The 26,865-nt window shown below is 36.5% G+C and overlaps 4 protein-coding genes and 1 pseudogene across 7 annotated transcripts; 4 read left to right on the top strand and 1 right to left on the bottom strand.

Annotated features, from left to right (window-relative positions):
- The first annotated feature begins 1,202 nt into the window (after positions 1–1,202).
- Positions 1,203–4,352, top strand: LOC144998279 (Pre-mRNA cleavage complex II protein family). 2 transcript variants are annotated; one of them, XM_078958105.1, is made up of 9 exons: positions 1,203–1,454; positions 2,438–2,535; positions 2,655–2,676; positions 2,806–2,963; positions 3,050–3,236; positions 3,298–3,493; positions 3,594–3,693; positions 3,803–3,930; positions 4,092–4,352. In XM_078958105.1, exons 1-9 carry the CDS (start codon positions 1,261–1,263, stop codon positions 4,143–4,145), a joined length of 1,137 nt encoding a protein of 378 aa, XP_078814231.1. In that variant the 5' UTR covers positions 1,203–1,260; the 3' UTR covers positions 4,146–4,352. The 2 variants fall into 2 exon arrangements, with proteins under 2 accessions (XP_078814231.1, XP_078814279.1); XM_078958153.1 differs by having other exon boundaries at positions 1,205–1,454; positions 3,313–3,493.
- A 285-nt stretch (positions 4,353–4,637) lies between these two features.
- Positions 4,638–7,092, top strand: LOC144997928 (putative myosin-binding protein 5). Of its 2 annotated transcripts, XM_078957868.1 has the most exons (3): positions 4,640–5,746; positions 5,939–6,691; positions 6,758–7,090. In XM_078957868.1, the coding sequence occupies exons 1-3, from the start codon at positions 4,780–4,782 to the stop codon at positions 6,925–6,927; spliced, it is 1,890 nt and encodes a 629-aa protein (XP_078813994.1). In that variant the 5' UTR covers positions 4,640–4,779; the 3' UTR covers positions 6,928–7,090. The 2 variants fall into 2 exon arrangements, with proteins under 2 accessions (XP_078813944.1, XP_078813994.1); XM_078957818.1 differs by having other exon boundaries at positions 4,638–5,746; positions 5,939–7,092.
- A 10-nt stretch (positions 7,093–7,102) lies between these two features.
- On the top strand, positions 7,103–9,341 carry 5-FCL (5-formyltetrahydrofolate cycloligase). Its single transcript, XM_078957937.1, is given in 8 exon segments — positions 7,103–7,171; positions 7,173–7,428; positions 7,780–7,920; positions 8,038–8,202; positions 8,277–8,318; positions 8,404–8,449; positions 8,580–8,650; positions 8,951–9,341. Coding segments are annotated over 8 exon segments (930 nt in total). The 5' UTR covers positions 7,103–7,117; the 3' UTR covers positions 9,106–9,341.
- Positions 9,342–9,491: 150 nt separating this feature from the next.
- LOC144998176 (uncharacterized) lies at positions 9,492–11,726 on the bottom strand. Its single transcript, XM_078958021.1, has 2 exons — positions 10,808–11,726; positions 9,492–9,791 (listed from the first exon to the last, which is right to left on the bottom strand). Exons 1-2 carry the CDS (start codon positions 11,555–11,557, stop codon positions 9,636–9,638), a joined length of 906 nt encoding a protein of 301 aa, XP_078814147.1. The 5' UTR covers positions 11,558–11,726; the 3' UTR covers positions 9,492–9,635.
- Positions 11,727–24,292: 12,566 nt separating this feature from the next.
- On the top strand, positions 24,293–26,666 carry LOC144997843 (hydroxyproline O-galactosyltransferase GALT6-like; annotated as a pseudogene). The gene is made up of 3 exons (XR_013659980.1): positions 24,293–25,481; positions 25,576–26,120; positions 26,279–26,666. The product of XR_013659980.1 is annotated as a hydroxyproline O-galactosyltransferase GALT6-like (transcript).
- The last annotated feature ends 199 nt before the right edge of the window (positions 26,667–26,865 follow it).

The raw sequence follows: 26,865 nt of genomic DNA, 5'->3' as shown, positions 1-26,865 counted from the left end.
AAATGTTAGGTATTTATAAGGTAAATGATTTTTTTAATAGTTTTTTTTTTTTTTTTTTTTTTTAAATAAAAGAACCGTTGCCAAACGGTTAGTCAATGAAACGTTTGAAAATTGTGCCGTTTCTCCCGTTTGTGATGCCAACGAGCTTCGTCCTTAATGAGCAAACACGAGAAGGGGGGGGGGGGGGGGTGTTACCTCGTCACGACGCCGTTAAGGCTTGCCACGTCCGCACAAGGAGCACAAGAAGTGCCCATAGAGTCTTGTCTAATAGGTAATAACAATCGATACAATTTGAGAATTCGGCAGATAACCACGATTCAAACCCAATTCCAAAAACAATTTCATAAATCTCAAAAACAAAGGTGACCCCATGTGCTCAACCATTAGTTATTTTTAACTATAGTATGACTATTTTTAATTTATTGCACTACAAACTTAAGAAAATAAACATACTTCTATAGACTGCAATTGTTTAATCCATCTTTTCTGTTGCAGCTGATTGCAAATATAATACGTAAACTTATAGCATTTTGTTTCAAAAAAAAACAAACACACCTAAATCGCTTTCATTAAAAAAATATATATATTTAAAAATAATCTTCTCAAATGTAGGCGTGCAAAAACCGGTTTTTTTTATGAACCGGACCGGTTCAGAAAACCGGTTCGGTTCAAGTCCAACAAGTCAAAACCGGTTCACACCAAAACCGGTTCGGTTCCAATCCAGTTCACCCCAAAAATTATTCGAACATATTTAAACCGGTTCGGTTTGTTCAAAACCGGTTCAACGAAAACCGGTTTTTTTTTGAGCTAGTAAGTGTAAAATAGGAATGGGTTTTTTATTTGTTTAGAGTATAAAGCACTTTTGAGCTAGTAAGTGTAAAACCGGTTCAAAATCGGTTTACAAATAGGTTCAAAAAACCGGTTCAAACCGGTTCAAAAAACCGGTTCTTAACAAACCGGTTCGAAACCGGATCACACATTAAAAAGGGCGAATTGGTTCGGTCCGTAGGTTCGGTTCTTCGGGGGTTCGGTTCATGCATGAACCGGTTCGGAGGAAAACCGGTTTCCGGTTCACTAACCGGTTCGGTTTGTGAACCGGTTTTTTTGGGCATCCCTACTCAAATGTATGTCGAGGGAAATTGAGACTTGGAGGACGAGGTCCAAGCCCATTAACATAAGAACACAAACCCAAAACTAGGCCTTTCTTCTACATGCTTTCCCTACACTGCACTAAACAAGCACAGCAAACCAGAAGCAAAAATGGCGATGACTTCTTTATCAATGGAGGTTGAAGAGAGTGAAGCAACGAACATATATATACCGGAAGACTGGTCCGAAGCGGCGGACACCATAGCTTATGGTGGTGCACACACTCCGACGGCTTTCATATGCGGCCCCAAAAACAGCGGCAAGTCAACCTTCTCTCGACATGTCCTTCATGTTCTCCTCCGTAGGTAAATTCCTCGATGAAACTTGTTATTCTGGTATATTTTTCCCACTTATGTGGATGTGTTTTTCATAATCTCATTGAAGTTCGGTGTTAATATCTAAAGAAACAGTGTTTCTAGGTTTTTGTATCAGCTATCTGAGTTCTACCGATAAAGTGATAATATCTCGTGATAACATCATATTCTTGACATTTGATTCCAAGCATTAGAGGTTAAGCTTCATGTACATGCCAATTAATATTTCGAATTGATGTGGTTCTGATTGAATGTTCATGCTTTCTCCAACAAGTTAATGTTAAAATCAGGTTTCTTTTTTCTCGTACAACTTTCTTGCTTCTTAGTGAAAATGAAAATTTCTAATAAAAGCTTACCTTCCGTTTGTTCTTCCTCCTTTCTCTGGCATCATATAAGTTACAGAAACACATCCAATCACCCCATCAACATAAAAAATGAGACTTACAAGTGAAGATATTAAATGGTGGTGTTTGATTGGCGCTTGACTGGACCTTACATAGTGAAATAGAATGTATGATTATATTGGCTGCTTACAATTACAAATGCATAGTTTCTAATTGGCTTTTGGGTATGGTGATAAATCAAGTCACATTTATATTTTTCCTAGACTTAGTTTATATAAACTTTGTGGTTTTGATTTGATTAACTACAAAATTTTGCTGTGTTTTGGTTGTTATATGATATCTGATTCCTCCCACATATAGACATGTGAACATGGAGTGAAGTATAAAATGATTATAGAACTTCATAACTTAAATGTGCTTTAGAGTTTAGACAATTTCTTGAATAACCTATATCTGATAAACCAACTTGAAATGTCAAAGTTCCTTTCTTTGAACACTTTTGTCACTCATTAACTTTGGCTTTTGTATGATGATGGTAACTAACTATATTCATATGAGGTTATATTAAGTTTGAAGTCTTTTTTTTTTTTTTTTTTTTTTTTTTTTTTTTTTTTATTATTATTATTTCAGGCATAAGAGAGTTGCATACTTGGATACTGATGTTGGACAACCCGAGTTTACCCCTCCTGGATGTCTCTCACTGACTCTACTTGATAGTGAAAGCATAGGTATATTCTTCAAAAACCAATATCCATTTCCTTAAATGTTACATTCAGTGCCTTATTATGGATATGCTGACATTATTAATTTTTGGCTTCTTGTGTTCCTGAATGTTTTTGTACTATAGATTTAAAAAGTCAGCCAGAAAGGTACCATTTACTTCATAACCATATATAAGCTTTTTGCAAAGTTTTTTTTAGCTACATATACTTAAACTGAGAAAAATAATTGTTGAATGCAAGTTGTTTGATCATCTTTTGTGGTAAATTCCCTGACAGATGCTTCTTCTTTGGTGACATTTCTTCAAAAAGAGATCCAGAGCTTTATTTGAAATACATATTTGCCCTATACGATCACTATCATAAACACCATCATTCATCATCTCCCAACAACAATGAGGTGCCATTAATCATCAACACTCCCGGATGGGTGAAAGGTATGTTTTTGTTTTTTTTTTAAATCTTTTTAGTCCCTTTCAAAAATAAAAAAAATCTGATAACAGATTTCTTACTTTTGTGTTAGGTATTGGGTACGATGTATTGGTGGACATGTTGAACCATATTGCTCCTAGTCATGTGGTTAACATTTGTGTTTCTGCTAAAAGTAAGAACCTACCTTCCGGAACATTCTGGTCTCAAGACATGGATGCTTCTAAGGAAGTAACCTTAATTGAAATCAAATCATCCCTCAAGCACTCCCTAAACCGATCGTATGTATCCCTCTTGAGTTCTTCTTTTGCAGATTAATTTCAGTCATTAGTGAAGATTCAGATTTTGCTTATTCAGGGTAATTGTACACAAAGATTCACGCCATATACGGGATTTAAGTATCATGACATACTTCACACACTGTTTTCCAAGTGACATGAGGATGAGTTCAATTAAAAAAACTGCTCAAGCATTGGCTGCTCATCCTCCTTATCAAGTTTCCATGTCAGCTGTCAACATCAAACACCTTCATACTCAGGTTTACCTCAACATGTCAATGGGACAAAACTCTTGATCTCTCATGTGTGCAAAAGACGTGAATGCCCTCATCATTTAATATAGTTTTTGTATAACGCCAGGTGCCGGAAGCTGAAATTTTCTACAGTTTGAATGCAAGTATAGTTGGATTGGCAGTTAGTTGTCTAGGTTCTGGGAATTTGCCTCAATGTGTTGGCCTTGGTAGGTTATTTTTTAAACATCATTTATATGGTATACAAACAACACTCGATGGGAAAAAAGAAACAGGGGCTAAGATATATAATGCATTTATTATATATATTGTGTTCAGGAATTGTTAGGGGAATAGATACTTTGAGACGTGTTCTCTACATAATCACTCCTGTTCCACAACATCTTCTGGAGGATGTTGATCTTCTACTGCAAGGCTTCATTCAGATTCCTACTTGCTTGTTGCAGGTACATTATGTTTTAAGATTTTTCTTATTAAAGCATTATACTTTTAAAAATCTACCCAAATGTAACCTTTTTTTTTTTTTCTTTTTCTTATTAGAACATTAGTGTTGAGAAGAAGGTTTAGATGATTATAGTATTGAAAATTAGTTTGTTTTTGGGTTCAGGTCCAGGGATGTATTTCTCCATACATGGCTTCAAATGTCCTGCCTGGAATCTGAAGACTTTTGTTCAACAGCCACTATTATTCAGATACGGAAAATTGACTTTGATTTTGTAAAACTGACATGAAATTTGTTCCGTTGGTGGTATGGAAAGTGGAATTTTAGGTTTTTTTTTTCGTTTTTTTTTTTTTTTTGTGGTGTAGATATATTTTTTAAACTTAGAATACAAATAGTGGAATGCGTATGAGCTGTGTTTAAATTAAATATCCTTTTCATTTATTGTTTTGTTTGTAAATAGATATTTGAAATTTAATAATAGTAAATTAATAAGTACGTTCTTAACGTAATAATGGTAATAGTTTTTTTAACCAAAAAAAAAAAAAAAAAAAAACAAATAAACCTCCTTGTGGGTCTTTTAAGAAAACAAGTAAATCGTCGAGTCTTTGACCAATGTCGTGTTTATTGGTGAAATTAAAGATTGCATGGTATAGAGTGAATTTAGGCAATAGACGAATTCCACTTTTATAAACTAACACTATGGAGATGGGAAGCCTCTCACCTAATTGTTTAATTTTTACCATTTGTCAATTGATCGTTTCTTTCTTCTAACTCACGATCTGTATCACCTTGTATTCACTTTTCATGCCTTGGTTTTCTTTTCTTCATTTCTTGAGTTGTGTACCACGTTACAATGAGGAAATCAAAGAGAACTTTCAGAATGTTCGTTGAGGAGGAGTTGGGCGGATTCCCACATTTCGTGGTCTGGGCTGTTCTGGAATGGATGCTAATCATCTCCCTTTACCTCGACGGCTTCCTTGCGTTTATTTCCAACAAATTCGCAGATATCTTTGAATTAGACCCCCCTTGCGTCCTGTGTACACGTGTCGATCATGCTCTTGGCGGGAAGAACAACCCTACTTCCTATTACAGTGACTCCATATGTGATTCTCACAAGAAAGACATATCGTCTTTGGCGTATTGTCATGTTCACAGGAAACTATCTGATATCCGAACCATGTGTGATGGTTGTCTTCTCTCCTTGTCAACTGAAAAAGAATCTGCTTCTGCTTCTGCTTCTGATAATCACAATAAAGATCAGAAGATGTTCGCCAAACCCTCCGAGAAGAAGCTTACAGATAACAACAAAAACGACAACGCGATCGTTGACACAGATAGATGTTCATGCTGTGGTGAATCTTTAAAGCCCAAACAACCTTCTAAAGAACTCTCTAGAAACTTTTCAAACCTTCGTGCTTCTTCCCAAATACCACCGGCTTCTCCACGAGCGTCTGGTTTGTTCCCAACTTCATCTCCCAGGGCTTCTTCTTTGTTCCCGTCTTCGTCTCCTAGAGCATCACTCATGTTTCCAACTTCTTCACCTAGAGCATCATCTTCGTTGTTTCCAAATTCGTCTCCTAGGGCTTTCTCTTCACTCTTTCCATCTTCATCTCCTAGAGCCTCGTCTTCCTTGTTTCCTGCTTCTTCTCCTAGGTTTTCTTCACTAGCACCAATGGCTTCTCCTAGAGCAGCATGGAGAATTGAGGAGGCAGGTAGAAATTCAGAATTGTCTCAAGCTCGGTATACGGAGCTCAGGTTTGTATCTGATAACGAACCAGACATTGCTGAATATGACTTTGGAATGAACACAAATGCCAAACGTGAGTTTACTTGCCAAAAGATCTTGATTCTAAAATAGACGTGTACGTACTTTAGCAAAATTGTTATCTTTCGCTCAAATTTTTAGCAAATTAAAATTAATTTAGTTAACATTACAACATAAACCCATTAATTGTGAAGCACCGATTTGATGGTGATCGATGTTAACTTGGAAATACTACAATTGCTATCAGATTATGAAGAAATAAACGAAAACACTATGAAAACACCTAGTCATATCAGAGGAAACAAGTTCTTTGGGGTATCATTTGCAGAATCGATGGAAAGTCCTCGATGGGCTCATAAACCTCCCAAAAAAGCTCCATTAGAGAAATCCGATTTGTTTTCAGAAACAACTGATGAATCACCGGCCGATGGCGGTTCAATTCTCCAGCAACTAAAGAAACAAGTCAGCGACAATCGAAAAACCCTCGTCACATTGTACCTTGAACTCGACGAAGAACGGTGCGCCGCCGCGGTTGCGGCCAACAACGCCATGGCGATGATCACACGGTTACAGGCCGAGAAGGCGGCCGTTCATATGGAGGCGTTGCAGTACCAGAGAATGATGGATGAACAAGCGGAGTACGATGAAGAAGCCATTCAGATTCTTAGAGATTTGTATCTCAAGAAAGAGGAAGATGTGAAAGTCTTGGAAACCGAAGTCGATGTTTACCGAGCGCGATACGGAGAAATTAAGAAGATGGATAGCGATGAATACGATGAATATTATGACGAGTTTCACCCTCGATCCGTTGGCGACCGATCAGAGTTCGAGAGCGTTGAAGATGATCAGAGTGTAGATGGAAACCGAAAGGGGAACCATGAGGAAACGTCGGGAAATTTTGAAACCGAAAGATCACATCTTTTTGGAATGTTGAAAGAATTTGAAAATCATGTTCGTTGGTCTTCACGAGAGGATCAGGAACTGGATGACAGAGATTCGGGTAACCAGAATCTTATGATTTTACATTGGTCGTTTCAATTTTATACTGATTTAAGTAATTTTACAGGTGATAACGCCTCAATTATGAAAGAGGTGAATCTAATGAGGGAGAAATTGGCTGCCATTGAAGCGGAGAGTGGATTCTTGAAGCAAACCGCAATGACGCTTGAAAAAGGCGATGAAGGAACTAAAATATTGACAGAAATAGCTCAACATCTTCGGAAGCTTAATTCATAATTTTGATCCACTAAATTCAAACGGATTTTAGAATAACTTTATTGTGTCATTATACAACAACATTTGTTACGTTTATGTTGGTGTGTAAAAAAAATTTGTTTTATTTGTCGATAAGTATAATTGACAAAAATATATTTTCATAATACATAAAAATATTTACTCGGGTACAACAGTTTTTATATAATAAAAAATGATCAGAAAACTGAGGTCACATGGGTTCGTCGTACAAAGGGATCAGGAAGTTGGTCGCTGTGATCATGTCCCACCAGTGCACAATAGCAAGACCCGCATTTCCCCGCGCGTTCTCCTGTACTCGCTCTCTTATCCTGCGCCCACAACTGCCTCCTTCCTCCTACGCTCTTCCTCGCTCCTCCGCCGCCTCAGCCACCATGACCACCCACGACAATCACCTCGAAGCCATATTTACCCAGAAACGGGTTCTCCGATCGAAAATCAAGAAGGATCTCAGGTCAATGGACCCCGCCCTTAGATCTCACGAAGGTATTTTCGTCAGTTCTTATGTGCGTGTGTGAAAATATGTGACTTCAGTTAAAATTTGTCTAGCTAGGGTTTGGTTGTCTCCATTTTCCTGATAAATTCTGATCAGAAATTTGGCATTTCGAATAGTGATGTTTTTGTAAAGATTGATAATTAATTTCCAGTTTGATGGCAGTTAGTCTATGAAATGATCTAGCTAAGTTGCTTGTGGCATTTCAAATCGAACATAATTTTCATTATTGTTTAGAGCATCTCGAATCCATCTTGCTTCATTGAATAGCTTGTAATGGATTAGTAAAGTAATATGTAAGACCTCATAAGTTGGGAGTCAAAATTAGTGGTTTGTCCGTACAGATGATGCAATTCAGAATCTGATATTGGAAGCTCCATGGTTCAAGTCTTGTAAGGGATTATGTGCTTACATAAGCTGTAGTGCATTGAGAGAAGTTGATACCTCAAAGGTGTTGCAGCATATCTTACAGAATCCAACAAAAGGTGCGTTTTTTCTTCCAAAACTTTCTGTGAACCAAACATCCCTTGAATTTTTTTTATGTAATCTCTCGATCATATTGATATATGAAGTGGAAATTTTCTGTCTATTTGTCAATGAAGATGGTGAAACACAAACCAGAAAGAGACTTTATGTTCCACGGGTGGAGGACAAGAACTGCCACATGAGAATGCTAAATATTTGTGGTATGGATGATTTAATTGCAAACTCCATGAACATTTTAGAGCCAGCTCCAGTTGATGCCAATGGGAATGATCGTGAAGATGGTTAGATTTGTAAAACAATTTTAATATCTTTATAGCTTTTATTAAAAAATCTATTAAGGCTCTGATCATTGCAGTGATGCTTGCAAATGAACCGGTTGACCTGCTCCTGTTGCCCGGTAATTTCTCGCAACAAAGATCAAATGATTCATTGTTCAAAGACTTATTATATCTGATGATGATTTATCTTGATTTTCTTTCAAGGACTTGCCTTTGATAAAACTGGAAGGCGATTGGGACGTGGTGGAGGGTATGTTTTACTTCTTACCATAAAAGTTAACAAAATCAGACTTTCTCCACTAAATAGTAACTTTTTTATAAAAAAATTCATTCAGTATAATCGTTTTTGCTTTACTTTTTCATGTTTTCTCATTGTGTAGTTACTATGACACCTTCCTCTCAAAGTACCAAGAACTTGCAACACAACGAAACTGGAAGCAGCCTCTTCTAAGTAAGTTTTTCATTGGTGTTTTTTTTTTCTTTCACAAACCAAGATCTTAATTTAAATAACACAATTGTTGTGCATTACATGACAAAACAAGTTTTATTGTGTTTGAACTTTTGTATGTGTTGGACTGATACTGATGTTAATGTCTTAATGAGACAAAAGTTGCAATTTTTTGTTCCATGTAAAAAGGTGGGCTAAGGACTCGCTCCCTATCCATCTTCTGTGTAAAAAGACATGAAGTACCTTAGAAAGCTTGTAACAAACACAATACCAATAAATAAGCTTTTGGTCCTCTTTTTGCAGTTGCACTATCTTATTCAGTGCAAATAGTAGAAGAAGGCGTTATACCAGTCACCCCAAGTGATGTTTTCATAGATGCTCTCATATCCCCCTCGGGTTTAATTCCTATTAGCCCTGTGGCTCAACAGATTTGTCATTCAGACATTACTTTAGCCTAATTGTGTCATCTCTTTTTGATTTCTTATACAAGAATGCTGTGTTTTGACCATCAAGCTGGAGTTGAACAACACTTGTGAACTTTGATTCTTGATGTTGTTTGTGTAATTTGTTGTGTTAGTTGAACATGCTATTTCTTGGTAAACATGGTTACCATTATTGTAATAACTCCCTCATAGTGAAGTGGGAGTTTAGAATTTGTCTCTAATGCGAATTTTGATATATTTATAGTTTATAAGTTTTAAGTTGTGGGCTACAAATAATCTTAAACAAATTTATGTTAATCTCTTAGTTTAATAAAACCAAGTTTGATCCGAAAAGTCTGATTATGGTACTTATTGTGAAAGGGTTGAAGAATTTTTCAAAATTAGTAAACATGGCGAAGAAATAAGAGGTAAGAAACTATAATTCATTTACTTGTTTGAGTCATAAAGTACAACTATCCATGCATGAGGTACACCTATCTATGCATGAGGTAGGATTGCCAAAATTTTACACTATATCTATAAAGAAAACCTTTTCATCAACAATGTCAATGTGCTCTTTGAACAGCCGTCTTGAAAAGGAGAACATAAAGCTTCTGATCCATGGAGAAATACAAGAATCCACCCACCGAATGTGTCACAAATGACCCAAAACTTGACCCCACAATACAATGCCATGCTGGTCCATAAACCCCATCAAACTCCTGCAACAAATACCAAAAAAAGTGTTTTATGTTAGGCTAATTTGTTACAAATTACATAGACAAGACAAAACATGCACGTTGTACTACGTTTGACATGCATTTGAATAACACTGATGCCAATTTTTGTCTCGCCCAAAAAAGTATGACCGAGATGCGCTCTCCATCTCTTGTTTGAGCAAAAAGACATAAACATCCTACTCTTCATCATTCATAGCAAAAAGCCAAAAACATGGGGTACTATTGAATCAAGAATTGTACTTAATTACTTTATGCTTAAGGGTCCCCTTCTAAGACATGATGTTTCTAACTTTCTATGCTGTCCCAAATATAGGGGTACCCCTATACCCTGGTTAGAGGGTTACTTAACATAGAATCCCATGTGCATTTTTCTTTAGTAATCTATATATACCAGATAAACATCATTAAGAGAAAGTGCTCAATAGAGACAGACAATAAGAATACTCATGGGGACCCTTTTCACTTATTTAGCAAATTTATGAATTTTAAGAGGATATAGTAAAAATACATCATGCATCTATGTTGTCAATCTTATCAGCCCCACCACAGCTCTTATTACATCAATGATCAAATATCAAGATTCCCTCAGATTTTAAACCAAACACCAACCCTAGTCCTCATTAACTTTGACCTACCTGTTCTTCACATCAGCAATCAATTCCAACCCAAAAAACCATTAATTGTCATTCATTTAACATTCAAAATTTAAAATTTAAAATTAATCTTTGTCATCAAAGTAAATTATCCACAAAAACTAGTTGCTAAATTAGACGAATTTGTAGTTGTTGATTTTGGGAAATCACATCACATCAACTACATTGATTGCCCAAGACAAAGATTGCAATGATTAATCAAAAGATATAGATAGAGATCAAACATCAAGATTCAACACTCCGATACCAGTTTACCATTAATACAGTGGTGCAATAATTAGAAAAAAAAAACGATAAGTTACCAATTAATGCAAAAGTTGCGGACAATTAAAGGAAAAGATGTACCTTTTTGAGAGTTAAAGCAAGGGTTTTGGCAGTGAACTTTTCCAAGCTATCATAGGTTTTTCGTGTAACATCAACAACATGGATTTGCATATAGGGAGGCATGTCAGCAGAAACCACTTTGACGCCATTACACGCAAAGAAATCAGCCAACTCAGCTTGTGAGCTACTACCAAATGACCTCCTCCTGCCCCTACCCATACCTATTGATGATAAAGATTGCTTTGTGATATCATACCCTTGTTGTAATTTTTTCATCTCATCTCCGCTTTTTTCTTGATTTGGTGACTTCAAATTCACGTATTCTTCTGCTTTCTTGGTGGGTATTTTGTTGCTGACTACAATGGCTCTCTTGATGTTGTCTTCTTGTTCTTCATCAATAATAGGCTGTTCCTTAACTGGTTTATCGCTATGATAATAATAATAATAATGGGGTTTTCCTCTTTTCTGGGGTATTCTGGTCTTTTGACTATGTGATTTGGTCAAAGATGCGGTGGTTGAGCCGTCGGAGACTGTGGAAATAGCTTGCAAATGGGTATCAACAGGAGGAGGTTGAGTGGAGGTTCTTATAGATGAACGAGATTTATGATTCAAATACAATCTAGAGAAGTGATTGGATATGTTTTGGACGGTGGTGACGGAGGGATCTGGTGGGTGAGTGGTGGTGGTGGGTTTAGGAATACGGGTGGGATCCATGGGTGTTTCTGGGCTAGGAGCTGGAAAGTTGCGTCGATTGGTGGTGTTGTGTGACATGTTATTCGGTTGATGATGATGAATGGTGGAGTATAGATGTTGAGTGAAAATGGGGATGGGGATAATCTTTAGGGATCTGTTTGTTATTTGGGGGTGGGGTGGGGTGGTATGGGGAGGATGAAGTTCAGGGTGGGATTGTATAGAGGGGTTGGTTAGATCTGAAAGTGTTGGGTGGGGTAAGGAAACTGCGTATGTCAAGGCACGGAGATGTATGATTAATTGAGTTTTGAAACAGGGGCAGTTTGGTTATTTCAAGTTTCGGAATATGACAGTCTAATTTTTTTTTTTAGGAATTCAGGTTATTTCATACTGGCATTATATCATATTTTAAAAAAAAAAAAATCTGATAGAAAATCATTTGGGATTCAAATTTCAGATTTAGGAATTCAACCATTTTAAAATTTTATAAACTTGTTTAAAATCCGAGATATGAAAATTTGAAAAATATAGTATTTTGTTGAAAAATAGGTGATAAACATTTCAAAATTGACTATTTTATTTTTGTTTAAAAAAGTAGTTTCTTTTGTTTTTTAGTTTTTTTAGTAAACTAGTTCCAAGAATCGTATATACTGGTTGATTAAAAAAATATTAAATACGAATGATTAAACCGAAAGTTTATTTTAATTTAAAATTTGAAATAAAAAATATAAGAAAAAAAATGAATTAAAATTATGTGTTTATTTTTCAGACCCGTATACTAAACATGTTAATTATAATAAAATGTTAATTACGAAAGTTTAAAGTTTAAACCGTTTATTTAAAATTGAAATTGAAGATTGAAATTTAAAATTTAAAATTAATATAATCATTATGGTATGTTTAATTTATGGAAACTAAATTGATGATATATTGTGAAATGAAAATTGAAGTAAATAGCAAGTGCAAAATAAATATCCCAAAATTATAACAAAATGACATGTGACATGTAGAGAATGACATGTATCAAAATTATTTTCATTTATTATGTATAATGACATCAATGATCCATGACTCATTTTAAGGTTTTGCGTGGTTTAGGTCCAAATTGACTTGAGTATTACTAGAGCCATAGGGTGTGTTTGGTTGGTAGGAAATGAATGAAATTTGAGGGAAAATGATTTTAATTCTCTCAAATTCATGCGTTTGGTTGGATTTAGAGAGGGGAAAATGATTTCTAAATAAAATAAACTTTCTACTATATGAAGGAAAGTGAATTCTTTCCAAAGTTGGATAGAAAAGATTCATTCTAATCAAGGAAAGTTGCAGATTACAAAAATACCATTTGTACTTATCAGAAAACCCACCACCACTATCACTGACCACCACTACCACCGCCACCAATAGCACCACCGCCACTGCCACCACCATCGAAATTCTACTGTGTTTATAATTTTCATAATGTTTTTTACATATAAGTTAGAAAACAAGGTAAAATTAAGCAAAATATGCAAAAAGGGTAATTATGTCATTTTACATGAATTCCAATTTCATTTCCTGCGAACCAAACAAATTCTGGAATTAATTCTAATTTCATTTCCTACCAACCAAATAACATATGAAATTGGATTCAAATTCCTGAAAGATTTATTTTCCAATTACAATTCAAATTCCTTCAGCAACATTCTGCGAACCAAACAACACCATACAATTAGGCGCCCTGACTCAGCTTATTCTAACGGCCCATATCATGCATCCGCTAATAAAACATATTCTCTTACGAAAATTAATTCTCCTAATAAAGCATATAAAATACAAGTGAAAATCATCGAGCATCATTCTCCATGTCTTTTATAAAATATCTTTAAAATTGATATATTCTTGAAATAATTATATAAAAAGCAAACACATTCTAGAAAAAAAATTCAACCAAAAACAAAGAGTCTGCTAAATTCTAAAACTATTTTTTTTTTTAAATAAACTTGATTCTTGAAATAACACACTTTCACAATTTAATAATTATGAAATCTTTCAAGAATTACATAAAAACAACACGTTTCATTGTTCAAAGAATACACTCATTTCTTGAATTTTTGAAAGAATGTATCTTTTCTCATCTTGAAATCGGATCATGATGTTTGTCTTTATCATATTGAAATCACACTCCTAGGCTTCAAATATATCGACTTGTATAAACTTTATTTTCTTTGTGTAGTCATCAACGGTTTCCCTGCATAAAGTATAACTCATAACTAAAATAGTACAAGTTTATCATAACCTATATCCTGATGAAAACTCCAAAAAATTTAAAAGAGAAATGTACCTAAGATTTGATGATTTTTCAAGCAAGAAACGAAGTTTCCTGTGATATTCTATAAGAATTTGAAGAAAAAGATGATCGTATTAATCCTGAGCAAGAACTTTTATCGAGGAATTTGATGAAAAACATCACCATAACGACGTTAAAAGAATATAAGAGGGAGAGCAAGTCATCGACTTGTTGGTTGTCAAAAATAGAACAGAAAGAGACAATTACTACTGCTGCAAGAAAACAACCTGGGGATTATTAAAATCCAACACCTAAGACCACGTGCATGACTTGTTGTGCATGTGTCTAGATATCTTTTAATATATGTTTAGTTTGCTTTATTTATTTTCTCAGAAAAGTTATTTTTGACTTTGTCATTTAAGGTAGTGGGTTGTCCCTTAACTTTAGGCTCTTATGTAAGTGGAGCAGTTTTTCAGTTTCTGTCATTTCCTTTCCCGTGTAAGCCTTCTTAGGCATCAAGCTTTGTCAGTTTTCAATAATGAAGTAACACAACTTTTGTGTAAAGTTCCTGTGTTGTTTAATTTCTCTACAAATACTTTACATAGAGTTAACAAATTTGGTATCAGAGCCAGATCCATGGTTGATCTTCAAGTAGTAGGTGGTGTCAAGAAACTCAACAACCAAAACTACAACACATGGTCCACTTGTATCACTTCGTACATGCAGGGGCAGGATTTGTGGGAGGTTGTAGATGGTACTGAGAAATCGCAACCAGAAGCTGAAGATAACAATGGGGTTCTACGAAAATGGAAGATCAAGGCGGGAAAGGAAATGTTTATTATGAAGACAATAGTTGAAGAAGACATTCTTGAACACATCCGGGATGCTGTGACTCCAGCCAAAGCCTGAAAAACTCTCCGATTACTGTTCTCTAAAAAGAATGACACAAAGTTGCAACTTCTGGAAAATAAGTTGCTCTATGTGTCTCAACGTGAGATGTCTATTCCTTAGTACTTCCATAAAGTGAAGTCAACTTGCAGGGAGATTTCAGAACTTGATCCACAGTCTTATATTGCTGAGACTCGTATGAAGCAGATCATTATCCACGGCCTAAAGCCCGAGTTTAGAAGCTTTGTGGCTGCAATACAAGGTTGGTCTGTCCAACCTTCTTTGGTAGAGTTTGAAAACCTCTTGGCGGGACAGGAGGCTCTCATAAAACAGATGGTAAGCATCTTTGTTAAGGCTGAAGATGAAGCCCTTTATGTGGAAAGAAGTAAAGGGAAGTACAAGGCTAACTCAAACCAGGGACAAAGAAAGAATTATGATAAGCATAAACGAAACTAGAGGAGAAGTCATGAAAATGAGAAAGGGAAACAATCGGTGGAGAAGTAGAAAAGTTCTCCGTCTAACAAAAAGTTTCCTTTTAAATGTTATAATTATGGTAAAAAAAGGACACATGGCAATAAATCGTTCACAACAAGATATGGAAGAAGGCAATGCAGCAATTGCTCAAGAAGAAGAAGCATGGGATGTTGAAGCACATTTTGCACAAGATGAACATGCCATGGCCCTTGCAGCTACAACTGAAAAATCGAAGAACAAGTTAAATGAATGGATAGTTGATTATGGATGCTCAAATCATATGACGGGAGATAAAAAGACCATTCAAAACCCAGTTGAGTATGGTGGAAGTAGAGTTTTTGTGATTGCTGATAACTTAAAACTTAAAATTGCCCATGTTGGTGATGTCCAGTTTCACCCGGAAGAAAACAAGAAGGGGATGATGTTACAAAGTGTGTATCATGTTCCTAGAATGAAAAAGAACTTGCTCTTTGTTTCCCAATTAACCTCAGCTAGTCATTATTGTGACATCCCCAAAATCACGGCCAGAAAAGACCGGTTTTGTTTATACTTTATTTCAAAATCAGAGTTATCTTTTAATAAAAGGGTTGCGGAATTTGTCCCAAAACAATAATATGATAAAGATTTATCAAAAGCATTTCCATAGAAATGTATTTCATTAAAAGACTCGGGATGTCATGTTCGTACAGATCAAAAGTATAAACAGTACAATATAAGCCTTACTACATTATTTCATATCTACAGGCCTATATCCGTAATCCCTCGTCCAAAACATCACACCTATGCTCATGCGCCACTACCTGTAATACATAAAACTGAGTGGGTCAGGCTTGGGAGCCTGGTGAGCACATAGGGTTTTCAACCCATAATAAATAAGTTTATTAATTTCATCAATCAACAATAACCCGATTACCCGTTCCCGTTATCCTCACTTTACGTCCCTAAACACCTATCATAAGGGACCTAGCCTAAGGATCATCATCGGGATGGACACTACTGCTAAGGGGATTCCTCAACAATAAATGTCCTAATAGGCAACCATGTGGGGGATAGAGTACACCGGTGAACACATCGTTCACAACACCTACAGGTTGCGAGCCTGCTAGTGTTCCACTGGACTATCTAGAAGAGTCCGTGGTCGTCATCTATACTCCGCTAGATGACTGGATCAACAACAACAACATCGAGGCCTCTCATCATTTTATCACACATCACCTATTACATCTACCCATGTTTTACCCCAACATTTTCGTAGATATAAAATACATATACAGTTTAAATCATTGAAAACATGTATAACAACGTTCATCTAGCATAGATAGCAAGTATTCAGATAATATGCACACATAGCACGTAATTTATATAAAATACTTCATATCTATGTGTAAGTTGAAAGGGACCATGCACTCACCTGATTAGGTGGTGACTCAGCACTCGGACAGCGCTTCGATACTCTCAAAATGATATTTCTTCGATAAAACCTAGTATCGATACCACTAGGGTTTAGTCTAATGATAACCGTGACAAATTTATTGTCTGATTATTATTATTATTATATAAGCGTTAATAACACTTAATATAACTCATAATAATAGCCCAAATAATTATTTTAAGGACCTAATAACATTCCTATATTAAAACATAAGCTAAACTAAAGATAGGATAGGTACAGCTCACTTACAGCGGGTTTTTCTCGAAAACCGGGCTTCGCTGGAGCAGCGTTCCCGAGCCGAAACGCTCTTTTCTCGGGACTCTGGGAGCCTCGGGGCTTTCTTCGGGTGCTAGGGGGTTTACCTAGGCTTTTAGGGGGGGGGTTAGGGAGCTTAGAGAGAGAGAGAGAGTTTAGAGAGAGAAAGAAGAGGGGTGAGGGGTGAGGAAATGAGGGAACCCGACACCTCTATTTATAGGGGAGGATTCTGATGGACTCACCGAGTAGGGGGGACCTAGTCGTCGAGTTGGTCCATGTGGTGGCCTTCTGGTGGTGCCACGTGTCCAATTCTGGTGGTGCCACGTCACCCCCTATCGCGTATCAGCCCTCAAACTTAGAAAAATCATAACTTTCGCATACGAGCTCCGTTTTCGACGTTCTTTATATCCACGCGTAGGTAAAATCAAGATCTAAAACTTTCATTTAGACTCCGTGGGCTAATTGTTGACCGATCTCAAATTTAACAGTAGGAGGCGTTTAGACTGTTAAATGACCGCGAAGAGTTCATAACTCCTTCATACGGACTCCGTTTTCGTTTGTCTTTTTACCGTTGAGTTCCTATGAATGAGATCTTCAACTCTCATTTAGGTCGCGTAAGCCAAAAACCGCTCGAACTAAAGTTCGAGTTTCGGGCCGTGCACTGCTAAGCCGAATCTTAGAAAAATCATAACTTCTTCATACGAAGTCAGATTTGGGCGTTCTTTTTATCGATGTTCTTAGTTTAACATATTCCACGACTTTTGTTTAGATTGCTAAGGCTAAAAAGTCTTCTATCGTAAATTCACTATTTACGTCTCCCGGTGCCGTGCCGGTTTTGCCGTAAAACTTCGGCGGGCCATAACTTCTTCGTTATAGCTCGGATTTCGGCATTCTTTATATGTACGGAAACCTTGAGACATATTCTACAACTTTATGAAGAGATATCGGGATTATCTCACACTTTAATTTTGACGCTCATTTTTATTCTTTATTAATTATACATTTATAATTAAATAATAAACACATAAACACACATAATTCACATAATACTCAAATATTTCATATTTATTACTTCAAAAAGAGTTACAATAGTTGACCTAGACTATTACATTGACAAAAATGCTTAGCCCTGAAACCCGGGCGTTACAATTATGTGCTTGTTGGTCCCAATGATGTCAAAGTGTATAAGGAGTTTGAAACGCCATCTTACCCAATTGCCAATGGAAGAAGATCGGAGTCTATCTATGTGATGTCTGCTGAAACTGCATATGTAGATAAAACAAAGAAAAATCAAAATGTGTATCTCTGGCATATGCGCTTAGGTCATGTAGCTTATGACAAACTCAACACTATGATGAAAAAGAAGCTTATCAGTGGTCTTCCAGAATTAGAAGTGAGTAAAGGCATAGTGTGTTCAGGTTGTCAATATGGAAAAGCTCACCAATTGCCCTTCAAAAAATCTGCATATCAAGCAAACGCACCTTTGGAGTTAATACACTCAGATGTATTCGAACTTGTGAAATAACCATCAGTGAGAGGAATGAAGTATATGGTGAACTTTATTGATGACTTCTCAAGGTTTGTATGGGTATACTTCATGAAAGAAAAATCATAAACCTTCAGTAAGTTTAAAGAGTTTAAATCTGAAGCAGAAAGAGATGGAAAGCATCGTGTATTACGACTCAGATCAAACAATGGTGGAGAGTACTTGGCAAAAGAATTTGTTGATTACTTAAGGGAACACAAAATCGGAAGACAATTAACTTGTCCAAACACACCACAATAGAACAGAGTTTCGAAGCGTAAAAACAGGCACCTAGCTGAAATATGTGGTAGCATGATCCATGACAAAAATATCCCAGGTCGTTTCTGGGCAGAAGGTATGAACACTGCAACTTATGTTATAAATCGAATCCCACAACAGAATTTGGGTTTTGTGTCACCCTTTGAGAAGCTCTTTGGTATTAAACCAAATGTTAACCATCTTCAAGTATTTGGCTGTGTATGTTATGTGTTTATACCCAGTCACCTCGATGACTCGACGAGTTGGATAGTGCTTCAAGGAACTCGGCGAGTTAAGGTCAACATGGATTGTTGACCTTGACTAAGGACGTTGACTTTGACCTGGGGTTGACTGGTTGGTTTATGAATTACTTGTGAGGTTGAGAATTTATGAGTATGCTTGTACTATGGTAATAGGTGGAGGAGTCTTTGGCGAGTGATCTGAGAGTTGGGATTTATCTACCAAGTCGAATCTGCGAGGTGAGTTATCCTCACTATATCAAAAGGGTCTAAGGCACCAAGGTTGGCCCTTTAGTTGTTATCGTTATGACATTATATATATATATATATATATATATATATATATATATGGTTATGATCTGATAGATTGGAATCAGGATAGACAATATGTTATGCTTCTATGATCCTTAGGGATCGGGATGTTAGTGGCTTGCTAGGTCTGTATTCTAGTCATGAGAGATTGCTATGATTGATGATCAGTGAGTTAGCTATGTTTGATGCTTATATATGCCAATATATGTTAGTTTTGCGCACATGATTGTTTGCTCGTTGATTGGGGTTGAGGCGGTCCTGCTTTGTGCTGAAGGCCAACATACCTTATGAGCGGTCCGGGGAGACTGTAGGCCCACATGGCGGTCCATTCATGTCGAAGGCTCGGTGAAGATTCAGTAGATTGTAGGCCTTGTAGGGCGGTCCAGTCAGGCCATCGGCCCAATATTCATGTTGTTGAATTATGGTTACAAATTTGGTATTTCAGTGTGGTATTGGTATTTTGGGGGTAACTCACTAAGCCCTCGGGCTTACAGTTTGCAGTTTATTGTTTCAGGTACTTCAGGAGGAGATCATGGCAAGGCAAAGGCGTGACCGTACCGCTCCTCATCCTTACGATCTTGTTTTGGGACACTCTGATGGATATTGATAGAAAATGTTTTGTAAACTGTTACTATTTGTTTTTTTTTAATTTATGCTTGAAAAGTTTAAATTTGGTGTAAAAATTTATGGTTAATGACTATGATTGCAGGGCACACACCACATGTTTCAACATTTTGTGAATAACTATGATTAATGATCTTTTTGCTAACTCTTGATTACCTTGGTTTCATGGGAAAGAAATATATCAATGATTTGTTAACCTAAAAACAAAAAATTTTATGTCATGATTTTCGGGGCGTTACACCCGCCCGACATCAAGCCTTGCCCGGTAACCATTCCATCACATAACACATGCAAGAGTCACGTAGACATCTAGAATCCAAACATAATAAACCATTATCCGACATTGGTGCCTTCGACCCACTAAACACAGTGAGGAAACTCACATCAAGCTGCTGAGTCTCACAGATAAATCTCTGGTTGCTGGTCCGAAAATCTCTACGCTATCATCATAAAATAACATCCACTTAATAATTGGATCCTGAGTCATAACTAAGAGTCTAAACTAGGGTAAAAGACCATTTTACCATTTACCTAACTTGGCCCAAGGCCAAGGTGCAAACCAATTACTCAAAAAGGCCCAATTCCAAAAATTGACACACAAATCCTAATTATGACCCAATCTTCAAATTTAGGACCAAATCGTTTCGTGGGCCTTCAACCAAAAGAACCCAACATAATGAAATCGGCCCAAAATAGAAATCTGATGGCCCAAGAAGACCCTAATCTCCTAAGGTCCAAACATGGACCCAAAACCGAGAAGCCCAAAATCTGAAGCCCACATGTTTAGTACGTGCGACGTACTCGGCTCGTATGCTTAACGTACACCCTTTACGGCTAGTATGCACAACGTACCAGATTGGTATGCCTAGCATACTCCCCAGTTGACCACCCCACTTCATTAAGCACTTAATCCATTGAGACTTCAAGCCAAACTCTCAAATCTGATTCCATAAGACCACTAATCACATAAAGTTGGCAAATTTAAACACATGTATGGCTTAATGGGGCTCAAAATCTCAAAAAGAGCTTAACAAAGGTCTTAACATATGCATAGTCCAAGATACGCCATAAAGCTTGCATTTTCATGAATAAGGGGACCAACAGAAGCCTAGATCTAACACCAAAACTTATGGAGTGAGTCAAGAAGCTCATCAATCACTCAAAGGACTCAAAAAGCATAAATTAACAACATAACTAGATCTAGCATCATGGATCATCAAGATGTGAGCTTTTTACCTCAAAAATCTTGCAAAGGATGAGCTATCCTCGGGTCTTCAAGCTCAAGACAATTCTCCAAATGGTCTTCTTCTTCTCCTCCTTCACAAATCACCAACAAACACTCTTTAAGGTTCAAAACTCACAAGAACACACTAAGGTTTTTTATTTCTGGATAAAGGAAAGTAAAGGCTAGCTAAATATGACCAAAAGAGGCTATCATAAGGTTTAAATATGGTGTAAACCCTAAAAGTTAGGGTTTCATTTAAGCTTACGTACGTCATGCGTACTCCACATACACCCAACGTATGTAGATGGGATCCGCGATCATGAAATCAGGCTAGTACGCTAAGCGTACCACCTAGTACGCCCCGCGTACTAGCTTAAGGTCCAAAATGGAATGTTTTTGGATAAGAAAGGTTAAATGCGAAATTTACCATACTCGAGTATTACATATTGATATGTAATAATTATAATAAATTTCATAATAAACTGATATAAATTTCATTAATGCAAACTTTTCTTCTAATTTCAAAATTCCTAAATTAGTTTAATGACATAATTTACTAAAATTTACTAATTAGTACATATGACAAGTAAAATTCAATTTTGACTTTGATTTTATGTTATGTGCAAACAAATTCATGAACAGTTAGTTTAATGACATGTTAGTTTAATGACATAATTTACTATAAATTATGTGGAGTTATTACATGTTATTATTTTTTTTTAACATTTTAAGAGTTATAAACTATCTTAATGATTTAATATTAACATAATTTTTAATTTGGTTTACTATTAGACTACTTTCATTACTCTAAATAGAAACAAACTATTAGCTTTAGATGTTCGTGAAATGGAAAAAGGTTAAATGTCATTTGATAATCTTACTCTTTTATTTGTTGTATTTAAAAATATATATTAAGTAATGTAACGCTCTAAAATTTCAACTAAAATTTTCATTTTTAAATCACATAAAAATCAGTATCACATTTTCTCAAAAACCACAATGTATCAAATGTCAAAGCACAATCTCAACAAAACAACTGATAAAATCTTAGAATCCTCGACATAGTCTCAAACATGTGTGTACAATCAAGTTGGTGCCTTCCCGCAATCCTGAGAAGTACCTGAAACACATAACACACAACACAGTAAGCACGAAGCTTAGTGAGTCCAAAATACTACATACACAAATAATAAGCCTCTCATGGCTATAACTCGACATGGGCCCTCCGGTCTCACGGATCGGTGTGGACCCTCCTGTCATGTGTCTCAATGGAGACCCTCTGGTCCCACAGCTCGGGTTGGACCCTCCAGTCCTATATCTCAGTGAAGACCCTCCGGTCTCACAACTCAGTTTGGACCCTCCAGTCCTATCTCGGTAAAACACATAATATAGCACCTATCACAAAGACAAAATGCATAGTATCACATAACTTAATATAAGCACATAGGTCCCTCCAGTCGATAACTCAAATAAGACCTTCCAGTCATTCGGTATTACCACTCAGGTAAGTATAGTGAGAAGACTCACCTCAGAAGTAAGCAAGTAGATCTAGCACCCCACGAACAGTTTAGACTCCGCCTACATAATATAATTATCTCTAATAAGCAAATTGTAATAACCACTTGATATGCTAAGATAACTCCCCCACTAAATCTCAAAAAGGGTGAAAAGACCATTTTACCCCTCCATGGTCTCTACAGTCCACAGTTGACCAAACCCTAAAAGTCAACGCTCCATTCAACAGTCCATGTTGACTAAACTCGTCGAGTTCCTTCATTTTCTCTGGAATATCGGAAAAATCCAACTCAACTCGTCGAGTTGTCTCATCAACTCGTCGAGTTGTAGCGCGTCCAGTCTATCGGGGGAAAACCTTAACTGACTCGTCGAGTTGGCTCATACACTCGTCAAGTCCCCCTAGACAATTTCTCATTCAGACTATTCTAAGCAGAAATAAGGTCTCAAACTCTAGATCTGGCCTCCCAAGGCTAAAATACCACGTAAAGCTGCGAGCCTTACGTCCATGCATGGCATCTAGGGCTCGAAATGCCAACATAAGCTATATATAGGGTTAAATGCATAAAAGCTTGTCTCTAGCTTAATAAAGCTTGGATCGTTGGGCTCAAAGGACCTTCTACAGTTCCGATCTGATGTTTCAATCTCATGTCATGCTCAAGTGACTCAATAACCAAAAGATCGATAGGAGAAAACCCTAAAACTCCCTAAAAAGAGATCTAACAAAAGAAATGGTCAATATGGTAGCTTTTTACATCCAAACAGAAGCTAACACCAAAGAACACTGGATCCAAAAGTCCCTCCTCGTTCCAAGTCGTGTTGTTCTCCAATCTCCTTCCAAAAGTGCACAAGAAGGACTAAAGTTAACCTCTCTCTCTCTCTCTCTCCCCCTCCCTTTCCCACAACGAATGAAGCTTGTTTAGGGTTTCTCATAGAGCTCTAAGGTGACAAGGGAAGTGGATATGAAGGCTTAAGGTCCTTTAAATAGGACACAAACCCTGAAATTATGAAAGTAAATTAATTCAATATTATACCTGGGAGTCAGGATGTTACAAGTAAACTAACTATTATAAGTGAGTTTTTTTTTTTTTTTTTTTTTTTTTTTTTTTTTTTTTTTTTTTTTAAATATAACAATTTTTTTGATTTTTGAAAAATGGTCACTTACTCCCGAATATCCCATTTCAGATTTGATCTTTAAATTCCGTATTTCTTTTTTGTTTTTCCAATTATTTTCAAAGCAATCTATTTGTTTATGTTTGAAATTTCAATTTCGAAGTGTTTAATGTCACAAGTTTTCAATCTAATATCCGATTCCATGCCTTAATAATGTATATAATTCACATTTACTATATTTGTTTAATCTTTTGTTAGATTTAAGTAAAAAATGATTTTTTTTTTGCTTGAAATTTTGAAACTGTTAATCGGATTTCAGATTTCTTCTTCAAATTTTCGAGTTTTGAGACAACCAATGTTCACTTATGGTAGTTATATGTTGCAACGTACAGAGATAAAAGTAGAGATGGATTAAAAATAATAACTTCAGACAATTGTTGTAAACTAACAATATGACATCTAATGTTGAAGCATTGACTTATTTATCGTTTATTTATAATATGTCAATGGTTTTTATTTATTAATATAAGTCGGAGTACTTACTTATTCATCATTTCCGGTGTCGTAAACAGATATCACAACCGGTTAAATATATAAGATTAAATTTGAATTTTTTTACTTAAACAATGTAGATTTGAAAAGATATAATTAAAACAAGATGAGAGAGAGGTTTTTGTATATAAAAAACAATGTTTTTGCATGAAGCATTGAAGTGTCGCATCTTGAATTCTTGGAGTAAAATATCAAATTGTGTTTGATTCACGGCGGCGGTGGCCGACCTGTTCGACCTTCCACCACCTCAGCTTTCTCTATTTACAACTCCGCCTTCCCACCATTTTAATGGCGTCCTTCTCCCTCTTTGCATGTTCCCTCTCCGATTCAGAATTCAGATAGGTCTTCGAGTAATCAACTCAATTTCCGAAGCTTAGTCCAGTCCCTTTAATCTATTACGAATCACATTTCAGTTGACTTTTTCTCTTAATACCTGATTCTTCCCTTTTCTTGCGTAATTTTTGTGTCTAGTTAGAGAAATTGAACATGAAGCGAGCTAAATTAGACTGGTTAATGTCTCAGAGGCAAATTCAGTTTCTAATTGGTGTAGGGTTTTTGTATATGCTCATCGTTAGTTTAGTAGTTCCCTTCATATTCAAATCAGTTCCTCAAGACGATGAACAACTTTCAAGAATTAATTTTCTCTACACCGACGGATTGTCCAAACATCTCTTTCCTCTTGACAGTGAAGAAGAATTACAAGAAAAAGAAGCCCCAATTCCAAAAGCACTCTCCAAATCCAGAAATATTCGAAAAATTCGAGAGCTTAAAGCGTTATCCAGTTTGAATTATGACATTAACGCTATAAGCACTACCGGAAAAGATGGATTTGGGACAATCCAGAAGTCTGCAAAAGAAGCATTTTCAGTCGGGAAGAAGTTTTGGGAAGAACTTCAATTGGGTAAATTTCCGTTACCCTAAAAAAGCATCACCAATCAGAATCATACCAGGGAGATTTGCCCTACTTCTGTCGCGTTATCGGGGTCTCTGTTTCAAAAAAGGGGAAGCATTATTGTGCTTCCTTGTGGGATGACATTAGGATCGCATATAACTGTTGTGGGTAGTCCTAGAGAGGGACACCTTGAGCAAAATCCAAAGATTTCGTTGCTGAAACCAGGTCAGAATTTGATGGTTTCGCAGTTTATGATGGAGTTACAAGGTTTAAGGACGGTTGACGGGGAAAACCCACCGAGGATTTTGCATTTTAATCCTCGACTGAAGGGAGATTGGAATGGGAAACCAGTGATCGAACAGAACACATGTTACAGGATGCAATGGGGATTTGCCCATCGATGTGAGGGGTGGAAGTCCAGAACTGATGAAGAAACGGGTAAATCAAATTCGAATTCATTTGAATTTCAGTAATCCGCCATTGATGATTCTCAAACGAGTCATATACTAGCTAATCTAGTGACTTTCCATAGTTGATGGCCAGGTGAAATGTGAGAAGTGGAAACGTGATGATGATAGCAGCTTAGAGGAATAAAAAAAACCAGCTGGTGGTTGAACAGGATGATAGGCAGGACGAAGAAGATGACTTATGACTGGCCCTTCCCTTTTACAGAAGGGAAGCTATTCGTTCTTACTCTTAGTGCAGGCTTGGAGGGTTACCATGTCAATGTCGATGGTAGACACATAACTTCATTTCCTTATCGAACTGAGTTACATCATTCCTGACCCTTTTCAAAATCCACAACCATTTTATCTAATACAAAGTCGTGTGTTTTTTGGAGTTAATGCTGTTTGTTGATGGTGTTACTTTAGGGTTTTGCATTGGAGGATGCAACTGGTTTGGCTTTGAGAGGAGACGTTGATGTAAATGCCATATTTGCTGGTTCATTACCATCAACACACCCGAGTTTTGGTCCCCAAAGAAGCCTAGAAATGTCAAATACATGGTCCAGGGCACATTTTATCATCGGATATTGCTGAGTTCATTGCTTCGGGGTTTGAGAAGCATACATTGAAGGTCCGACTTCATCAAATCAGATCTTTATGTATTATATAGCCTTGTTTTTTTAGCATATGTAGGACAATAGTACAAACAAAAAATTCCGGAACTATATACATTCTGGTTGCTAACAAACTAACATGTCATCTGTGATGTTTGATGTGTGATGTTGACAGCTGTTCAAGATGGAAGATGTGAGTATGGGGATGTGGGTGGAGCAGTTCAACAAGAAAAAACGAGTGGAGTACGTGCACAGTTTGAAGTTTTGTCAGTTGGGTGAATTCAAGATTACTACACAGCACACTATCAATCACCTAGACAAATGGTATGCATGTGGAACAAATTGCAGCTGCATGGTCGTATCGAATGCTGCAACATGAGATAGCATTCTCACAAAACCATCTGTATATAACAAAATCAACCATCAAGAAACGCTTATAACCCAACTACACATGGGAGTTGTCATGTGGATTTTGTATAACCTCTCATGTACAGTGGTAGTTAAAATACAAACAAAATGAAAGGTCCAGTTTGTAATGCAATAATGATCCATGTAAAGTGTAAGTAGGGATCTTGAACATACATGATACATGATGGCTACATATATCAGGTACAATGTTTACTTTGTTGCACCATGAATCAGCAAATCCCCATTTATCGGTTGCAACGTAAAACATACCAAAAATCAATTGACAAATCTTCTCGGCATACGTTGGGGACAGGCTGCATAAAATTTCACCAACGAAGCATATATATATCCTTC

Source organism: Lactuca saligna, chromosome 1 (assembly GCF_052625555.1).
Source record: "Lactuca saligna cultivar CGN05327 chromosome 1, ASM5262555v1, whole genome shotgun sequence".
NCBI classification, from domain to species: Eukaryota; Viridiplantae; Streptophyta; class Magnoliopsida; order Asterales; family Asteraceae; genus Lactuca; species Lactuca saligna.
This window is presented reverse-complemented; position numbering and strand designations above follow the sequence as displayed.